At 43.5% G+C, this 9,440-nt stretch overlaps 1 protein-coding gene across 1 annotated transcript in view; it reads right to left on the reverse strand.

The window, feature by feature from the left end:
- Nucleotides 1-2,409: 2,409 nt before the first annotated feature.
- SLC25A33 (solute carrier family 25 member 33) overlaps nucleotides 2,410-9,440 on the reverse strand; it is a 36,119-nt gene continuing 29,088 nt past the window's right edge. Inside the window, exons 5-7 of the mRNA XM_077891302.1 lie at nucleotides 8,340-8,406; nucleotides 4,698-4,978; nucleotides 2,410-2,889 (exon numbers count right to left, since the gene is read on the reverse strand). Coding sequence (XP_077747428.1) covers nucleotides 2,687-2,889; nucleotides 4,698-4,978; nucleotides 8,340-8,406 — 551 coding nt within the window. The 3' untranslated portion in view covers nucleotides 2,410-2,686. The remainder of the gene's footprint in view (nucleotides 2,890-4,697; nucleotides 4,979-8,339; nucleotides 8,407-9,440) is intronic.

Consider the following 9,440-nt stretch of genomic DNA (forward strand, 5'->3'; position numbering starts at 1 on the left):
CTGGAGCTCTCCTTGTGGTGGATGGTGTGGGTGTGGGGTTATAGAGCAGCACACCTTACCCCTGTAACATCAGGTAATCTGCTTGGCACCCTAGTCACCTGCATTCCCAGGAGCTGCAGAGAGGGCAAGGAGCCGGGCAGGGTATCCTGGGGCTGATGAGAGAGGCCCCGTTGCAGATCCTCTTTCTTCCATGTGGGTGTCAGAGCCAAGGCCTTGCCTTGGCCATGTTGCTAATATACATATGAACAAGCAGCACTGAAACCTCCTTCAAGCTGTGTGGCACTGTACTTAAGTACCACTTTCTTTCCAAGGAAGATTCAGAGACTGAATAATGTCCCACTCCCAGGATGGGATCTGTGATCTACATGGACAGAGAACACACCCAACAACGCAGTCGTTGGTGTTAACTGGTCTTGCCTTCATCAGTGGTAGTGATGTGGGCTGGTGCCCCCTGAGTGAATGGAATGGTTTGCTGGACCCCCGCGGGGAGCGGCCATTACACAGGCTCAGATGCCCCCTCTACCCAACAAGCACTGCAGACCCACTGCTGGCCATTTTACAACTTACCATCTCTGAGGCCTCAAGCAAGTCATTAAACCTCTGAGCCTCTCTTATTTGTAAAATGTGGATGATGGTAATACCTGCCTCACAAGGCTGTGTCAGAAATAATTTCCATGAGAAAATACAGAACATCTTACACAGTGTTTGGCACCCAGTGGGTAAACAATGAGAGTTTTACAAGTCATATATATACATGGCTACTCAGAAATAATGAAATCCCGATGACTGAGCTTGTGCACAAGAGAGAAATTGTGAGATCTCTCCGTGGACAGCTCAAACACTGACAAGTTCCATTTCAAATCTGACAAGCCCCTTTATAGTTTCCTGCTTCTCTTTCTACTCCTGGTGCTTGCCTTTCTCATTTCAATGTCCTGGTGCAGGAGAAGCAAGCAGAGAACTGAATGATCCTTGATCAGTGTCAAATTTATTAATTCAAGGGGGATCCCTGGGTGGCTCAGTGGTTTGGCACCTGCCTTCAGCCCAGGGTATGATCCTGGAGTCCCAGGATCGATTCCCGCGTCAGGCTCCTTGCATGGAGCCTGCTTGCTTCTCTCTTTGCCCCCACCTCCTGTCTCTCATGAATAAATGAATAAAATCTTTAAAAAAATTTATTAATTCAAGAATGTAGAAATGACAATTATTTTCAAATAATTCTCATACCCAGTTAGTGGATTTTAAGAAACCTAAGTTTTAATCTTCATACTAGATCAAACCTTGAAGACTTCAGGTGTTGTTATGAATACTAAAATACGAAGATGTTGTTAAACATGGCTATCAATTAAACTGAGCTCCTGGAAGAGAAATCTCTTGACTGCTATGTATTTTATGAGCACTGAGGTTTGACTAAAGTCATTTATTTGGACTTCTATATGGCTGTTGACAGTTGTAGCAAATTCTACCAGTGAGCTCAAGCATACCAACAAACCTCCTTTGTGCCTAAAGGCGAACAAAATTAAACTCCACTTAAATACAATTTGAAAATATCCTACTCTCGTCCCCACCAGTGCATCTGCAACTGAATCTGAAACTACAATGCAGCAGTTTTCAAATCCATTATCTTTCTAGATATTCAGACTGAAAACTCACCTCACAATGGACAAATAAGCAAATTCCAGTGGAAGAGCTGGGGAAGGTTGTCCATCTGACCTGCCTTCTGCATTACCGTTTTGTCCTTTATTGAATTTCCTTTAAAAGTGGGGAGTGGTGAGGTGTGGTTAAAATTCTGGTCATTTGTCATTTTTAGGGTTTTTGTTTTTGTTTTTAAACACATCTCCTAGAAAAATAAAAGTGAACCGAGAGGTGGGCAATCAACCTTGTGTCACTGTCCTCTCCTCCAGTGCTAGGGATCCAAGAACAGGGTTAAAGACCTGACAGGAAGGGCCATATTCCACATTCACGACTGACACGTACAAGGTGCTTGGGGTTTGACCTGGCTTAACTTCTGGAAATAGGTCCAGGAGTAAGTCTTGGTAAATAACTCATTAAAACTCATGCCTCTTGTTCCAACTGGGGATAAAGGATAACTTTAGAAAAACATTTACAGTTTAAAATATTTAGCGTCAGAAAGTTATTTTTTTCTAACTCAGCACCCTGAAACCTTAAATTCTCAATCTGCACAAGACTTGGAAATGTACAGACCAGAAAAATGGCTGGGAAGCCTGTCCCCGTCCACCCAGTGCCACCAGAATGCAACACATCTATCTTACTTGTTCAGCAGCGTAGTGTCAGATGAGAAAAGTTGTATTTTTATTTTGCAGGTTTTCTCTGAATTTCTAGGGTCATGTTTCACTAAATTACTTAAGCTGTAAGTTTATAGCACAGTGAACATAAAAGAGGACACAAACCAAATTTATACTTAAATTAAGTAGTGTGATTTAATTTAGTTGCTGCTTAATCCTGAATCCTCTTAAGTTAAAAAACAAAAGTTATAATTAACTATTAACGTTAATGAATTTAAACCTTCCAGAAAACATGAATCCAAAAGGAAATGTCCAACAGGGGATATGAGCCACATATTTTATGGTCTTTCCTGTTTCAGTCTCAAACGTTCTAAACATCAATGGAAAAAAAAAATTTCTCTATAGTTTTTTAATTTTATTCTTCTAGAGCACAATTTTCTGGCCTGTTACTGGGAACGGTCTTCTAATAGGTACACAATTAACTCATAGGTAGACAACACAATGGCAGTATTTGGTATCTGCCGGATGAGCTGGGCAAAGAGTCCTCTATAAAAGGCAAGGTAACCTTCTTCCCGGAAGACCAGCCGAGCAGTCTGGACAAAAGACTTGTACTTGGTGCCTTCCTCTCGGAGCCGTGTCCTTATGACTTCTGCAGAGAGAAACACATACTTTATGCTACAACGAACCACATCGCCAAGCAATACAATGAGAGAATTCAAAGCACAGAGCTCTGTCAATGTACATCTCTGGCTATTTGCCATTTCAGCTCTATTTGGACAGCATAGTCACTTTGGGACAATGAAAAGTTGCGATCTTTTTAGAATATTTTCTAATTCTGGGAAATGGTCAATTAAGGATGTTACATGTAGATACAAAATAACTTTTAAGGGATTGTAAAAGCTTACATTGAATTGGACTCCATTTTAAGATAGTTTGTGGTTTTCTACTCCCAATTAAGCAAGCGCTATAATTTCACTGAAGGTGTAATTTGTATTAAGCAGAGCAAATCATCAAGACTTTCTTTTCATATGCTTGCCAACTTCCTCTCCTACTAATAACCCTTCTCCACCACTCTGTCCAGCTCAAAAGCTGCCTCCTGCATTTTTTTTAAAGATTTTTATTTAGGGATCCCTGGGTGGCGCAGCGGTTTGGCGCCTGCCTTTGGCCCAGGGTGCGATCCTGGAGACCCGGGATCGAATCCCACATCGGGCTCCTGGTGCATGGAGCCTGCTTCTCCCTCTGCCTGTGTCTCTGCCTCTCTCTCTCTCTCTGTGTGACTATCATAAAATAAATTAAAAAAATTAAAAAAAAATTAAAAAAAAAAAAAAGATTTTTATTTATTTATTCATAGAGATGCAGAGAGAGAGAGGGGTGGGGTGGGGCAGAGACACAGGCAGAGGGAGAAGCAGGCTCCAAGCAGAGAGCCCGACGCGGGACTTGATCGAGGGTCTCCAGGATCACGCCCTGGACTGCAGGCGGCGCTAAACCGCTGTGCCACCGGGGCTGCCCCTCCTGCATTTTTTTTTTTAAAGATTTTATTTTATTTATTCATGAGAGACACAGAGAGAGAGAGAGAGAGGCAGAGACACAGGCAGAGGGAGAAGCAGGCTCCATGCAGGGAGCCTGATATGGGACTCGATTCCAGGACTCCAGGATCACGCCCTGGGCTGAAGGCGGATGCTAAACCGCTGAGCCACCCAGGGATCCCCTGCCTCCTGCATTTTTAAACTTTTGCACACCTGGCCCCTGTCGACACAGGCACAACCCGCCCCCCCCCCCCGCGAGCACGACAGCTGTCACTGCTGGACATCCTTCTGTCTCCCCACCCTACAGGAGGCAGCCCGATCTCTTCTCCCTGAGCCCTAGGGGGCCGCTGAGTGTTCCACCATGTGACGGGGGCTCAATTACCTGCTTTTGAATTGACCATGTATGTTCGTCATAGCTGACCGTGCAGCAGGCTTTTGAAAACAAAACCTGTTTTTCATGGTACAATAAATTAAGCTATTCTTTTTTTAAGTAGGTCAGTGGAACATTAGGTCTCTAATTCCTTAAAAAATAGACTTAGCAAAGTAGACTCACTCAGCACTCCATTCAAAGTGGAAGTTGAGAGTTGTTTTGTTTTGTTTTTGGTTGGCACCCACACCATTTTTTTAAATCGAGGAATTTTAAATAAAATCCAGATTTTTGGCTTCTCTGAAAACATCAGAAGTTCTATAACACAGGGCCCACATTTTGCACAGTATGTTTTGGCCACAAGTAGCTGGAGCTGAGAAGAGCTGAATTCCTGCTGCTCACATAACCTACACCAGACAGATGAAGCCAGTTTCACTCATATTCTATTACCTTAGTACCTGCAGGTACTTGCATTTCCATGTGAGCTGCAGAAGTCTAGCTCTATGGACAATGACACAAGCCTCACAGCTGTTTTACTGTTCTGGAAGAAAAAGCAAAACATACCATGTGGATAAGCGATGCAGGAAGCACATCCCTTAGAAATTGCAGCAGCTGCCATAAGTCCAAAAAAATTAGTGGAATTTTTCTCAGTCCCATTTGTAGAAGAGGCTAATGGAGCTTCTTTCAGATACTTCTTCAAACTTTCATAAATAGCAAAACAGATGATAGTTTCTGAAATTCCAGCATACGAGGCTGTTAATCCCCTGTAGAAGCCACGAATGCCTTCTGTCTGGTAAACATAGCGAGCACACTGGAGTGTGTTCATCTGCTTGGAGCCTCTTACTCTGTGTAAAGATCAATGAAAAGCCGTTAAAATGCACACTCTGGAGCCTGGCTCCTGTACCAGGCTGCAAAGAAAGGAGTGTTGAGTATAAAGAGAAATTACACATGGGTGAAATGTGGCTTCCCTGTCCTATGTTCAGCTGAGCCTGGGCCCACCAGCTGAGACACCTGATAAGTCCACAGAACAGTATGTACATCTGTACCAAGAGCCATAAAAAACATGTCCATAGCCTCTGACCTAATTTTGGAAAGAGCCGGATGGAGGAAGACGTTCATCACAGAGGAAAATACAACTGCAGTATAATAAAAACAACCCAGATGTCTAAAAATAGGAACAGATAAGCAAACTAGGATACACATACTAGATTAAAATAGTTGTGAAGGCAGTAAGCAATGCAGAAGTGCTTGCGTGGAAAGCAGGAGTATAATTACAATCATGGCAAAAATATGCTTTAAGAAAATGCCGAAGGAAAAACCTCACCAACATTCTGCCTGGGTAGTTGAGTAAGGTTTGTTACACTAGTAAGCTTTCTTAACTCTAGTCTCCAAATGGTGTATTAAAAAAAAAATTTATTTATTTGATAGAGAGAGAGAGAGAGAGAGAGAGAGAACACACAAGTAGGTGGAGCAGCAGGCAGAGGAAGAGGGAGAAGCAGGCTCCCCGATGAGCAGAGTCTGATGTGAGGCTCGATCCCAAGACCCTGGAACCACAAACCTGAGCTGCAAGCAGAGGCTTAACCCACTGAGCCACCCAAGTGCCCCCAAATGGTGTATTCTGATTCCATTATTTCTAAATTTATGAAATAAACATGGAATAAACTACACAATTTGGCCTTGGGCTAGCTGCTCCTAGCTCATGATGGGTAGTATCCTAAACTGCCTATTGCAAACAGAACCTTCTGACAGCATATCCACATTCCAAGAGCCCTTCCTTGGGGCTGAGGCCCAGTGAGCCCCTTGCTCCAAACAGTCACAACAGGCTCTGCCTTCTTCACTGTGTCTTTCCAAGGCTGCTTCTCCACTTCCTGGCTGGAGCAACCTTTCTAATACAGATCCAAGCACACTGCTGTGCTACAGAGTGGTCCCCACTCACACCCCAAACCACAGCTCTAATGGCTGTCTACGGCCCTCAAATTAGAGCCCAAAGCTGAACTCCAAGACCCTCCCGGGGCTTTAAAGGAGGTGCCCCCCCCCATGCATTTCTGTAGCCTTGCTTTTTTTATATATCCCCTCCTCCAGCACATATACACAGAGCACACTCCAACCATGCTTCCCTTCCTTTCGTCCCCGGGGAATGCATGCTTCCCGCATATTCCATTCTTGGCCGGAAGCATGTGCAGTGCCATGGGCCCCCTCCCTCAAATTTTTCCAGATGGTAGGGTGGACATCACCACTAACAGAAGCCCTCCCTGTGCTTGTCCCGCCTGGACAGCATTAGGGAGGGACGCTCTGGGGTCCTTAGCATTTCTGGCCCCTATCTCATCAGCCTCTAATTCTATTACCTGTAAAGTCGTGAGCTTCTGGAAGGCAGGGCCTAGGGCTTAGTCCTTGCTGTTTCCCCAGTGACTACTGCAGAGCAAGCATGCAACAAATACTCATTGCTGCAGGACTGGTTAAACAAAGCTTCAAAATATCCTGAGCATGGAGGTGCTGGGCGGCTCAGTTGGTTAAGTGGCCAACTCTTCATTTAAGCCCAGGTCATGATCTCAGGTCCACACTCAGTGGAGAGGGGAGTCTACCTGAAGATTCTCTCTCTTCCTCTCCCCTACCCCTCCCTCCACTGACACGCTTTCTCTAAAATAAATAAATAGACCTTACGTAAAATAAATAAAATTTCCTAAGCACAAATCATTAGGACATAGATATAAATTTTTTAATTAATTAATTAATTAATTAATTTATGATAGTCACAGAGAGAGAGGGGGGGGGGGGGGGCAGAGACACAGGCAGAGGGAGAAGCAGGCTCCATGCACCGGGAGCCCGATGTGGGATTCGATCCCAGGTCTCCAGAATCGCGCCCTGGGCCAAAGGCAGGCGCTAAACCGCTGCGCCACCCAGGGATCCCAGGACATAGATATAAAAGCATGCATATAGAGGTTCTTAGCTGATTTGTCCATGTACCTGCTGTTAAGCAGCAATGATACTAGGACAGTGTGGGGCACAGCTGGCACAGCAAATGATTACCAGGGGTTTCCAGGAGAGGGTGCTGGTCAGAATCCTGAGGAACAAACAGGCACTCTTGGGCAACAAGAGGGGTGTGGGACTCTTAATCCCTCCTGGTGAGGGTCAGCACACTCAGGGAGATGGAAGCCTAAGAACACCTGACAGTTATAGAAAAACTGCAAAGGACCTTGAATGTTAAGCCCACAAGTTAGGATCTGACCATGAGAGTAAGCAAGATTTATTGAAGGATTATGAGCAAGCGATCTATCCAAAATGAAGAGATCTGATGTATTCTAGAGGGTTCTTTCATGCAGAATGGATTGAAGAAAGCATGGAATCTGAGACCAATTCAGAGGTTTCCGTGATCGTTAGAAAAAACAAACCAAGGCAGACCCCAAGCTACACTTCCAGAGGGTAGTCTTGTTCTGTCTCTCCTTTCTTTATAGGTTGCTTAGAGTTAGGCTGGACTAGCTGAAAGCTTCCAGGGCCCACACATATTTCAGGCAAGAGTTACACAAGGGTTCTTAGAGTTGATGACAGTGTCCCTTATCACCATCACTTCTTTGAAATTAAGGTAGTTACTGGGCCACTGCTTGATCTTGCTATTTACTATATTAAAGAAGTCTCTTACTATATTGTATTTAAAAAATGATAATTGTACTTCAACAATTGGTTACCACTGCTTTCAAAAATATTACTCTAAAAAGCAACTGCAGAGGCGCCCCCAGACTGCCAAAGGGATCCATAGCATGAAAATGCTACGAATCATGGGCCAGAGTTTTAGGGCAGAAATCTAGTACACCTGAAGGCCTTTGCCATTCTACCCTTACTAGCATCTTCCCCCTTAGAAGAGAAGCCATCTGGAGGAGCCCAAAGTGCTCTAATTGAGGGTGGGGGTAGGTCGGCCAAGAGCAGAGACCTGCCAACTACCTCAGAGAAGTCAGCAGCAGGTTAGGGGCGGCAAGTGAGCAAATTTCCAACCCATCCCCGCCCTGAGGTGCTACTTCTGCTGGCCCTCATTTCCCCACAATGCCTCGCAGCACACATCTCAAAACAAAAGGACTTTCTACATATAGCTTATATTCAGAAAACAACAAGGATTGGGATAGCTAAGGGCTCTGTATACCTTACTTCACAACTGGAATTGGGAGGAAGGAGAAAATCCTCACGAATATTAAGGAGGAACAATTAATGACTTACTTCCGTTCTAGCTGCATCCGAGTTTTAACCATCCATATAGGATTCATTAAGGTATTTGTGACAAAAGCTGGAAGAAAAACAAACAGCAAATGTCACCATTGAACACAATCCATGCTTATTAAAGCTATTTCATATGATAAACTTTGAGATCAGGATTTAAATGGCTTAAAAGTAAAACTGGACAGTAGGAAGAAGTTACATTTCTAGACTGCAGATGGAAGTTACACTCTCTTAAAATGTAACATCCATTGAGATGTTGGACCTAAAAGAAACCTCTCAATTTTCTAGAGCCCTGTCTAGTCTTTCCAACCTGTAGGTGGTGCTGTTGATATTTCTGGAAATGTAATTTCTATGATAAATATGGAAACTATTCTAAAATTCAATTTATAAGCTTCAGGTCTAGAAATAATTTGTTTTAAAAAGTTAGTGATCGAAAAAAAAAAAAAAAAAAGTTAGTGATCTAATCCAAAAGGTTACCTTATATTAAATCTAAAACAGAAGCCAAAAAAAAAAAAAAAAATTAAAACAGAAGCCACTAAATCTCCATTTACCTGAATTTGAACATACACATTTTAGTATCTCATTAATCATTTCAGGAAATTGAAGTTTTAAAGGCTGATTTGCTTACAGGAACCATTTCTAAAGCCTTTCCCATCTTTATATTGCTCATTGTTCCAGATCAGCCAGAAAGAGCAGCATCATGGCATCAGCCTGACAGTGAGCTCTGAACACCTCGATCCCTCCACAATCCTAGGCAGATTAATTAGGAACCAAGACAGTGGTTTAGAGAACTCCCTCCAGGTCTGCTTTATTTGCCAATGGTTCTTTTTAGTTAATTTTGTAAAAGTCACAAAACTGACGAGCAGCTCAGAGCTTATGGCTCACTCGCGTCCACCCTTGGGAGAGCTGACCCGTTCATTCGCTCACTCCGCATTTCCTCCTTGGAGTTCCGTGTTCGATAGAAATGCCTTTCTTGCATGAAGCAGCTTTGCATATGCTATCTTCTATTTGAGGGCCAGTAATTATGACTTGGAACTGCTCAGATGCGTTAGTAGAACTCTTATTTTGAGTGACAGAGGCAGATAAAACTGGTGCATGGTG

This window comes from Canis aureus, chromosome 3 (assembly GCF_053574225.1).
Source record: "Canis aureus isolate CA01 chromosome 3, VMU_Caureus_v.1.0, whole genome shotgun sequence".
Classification (NCBI taxonomy): Eukaryota; Metazoa; Chordata; class Mammalia; order Carnivora; family Canidae; genus Canis; species Canis aureus.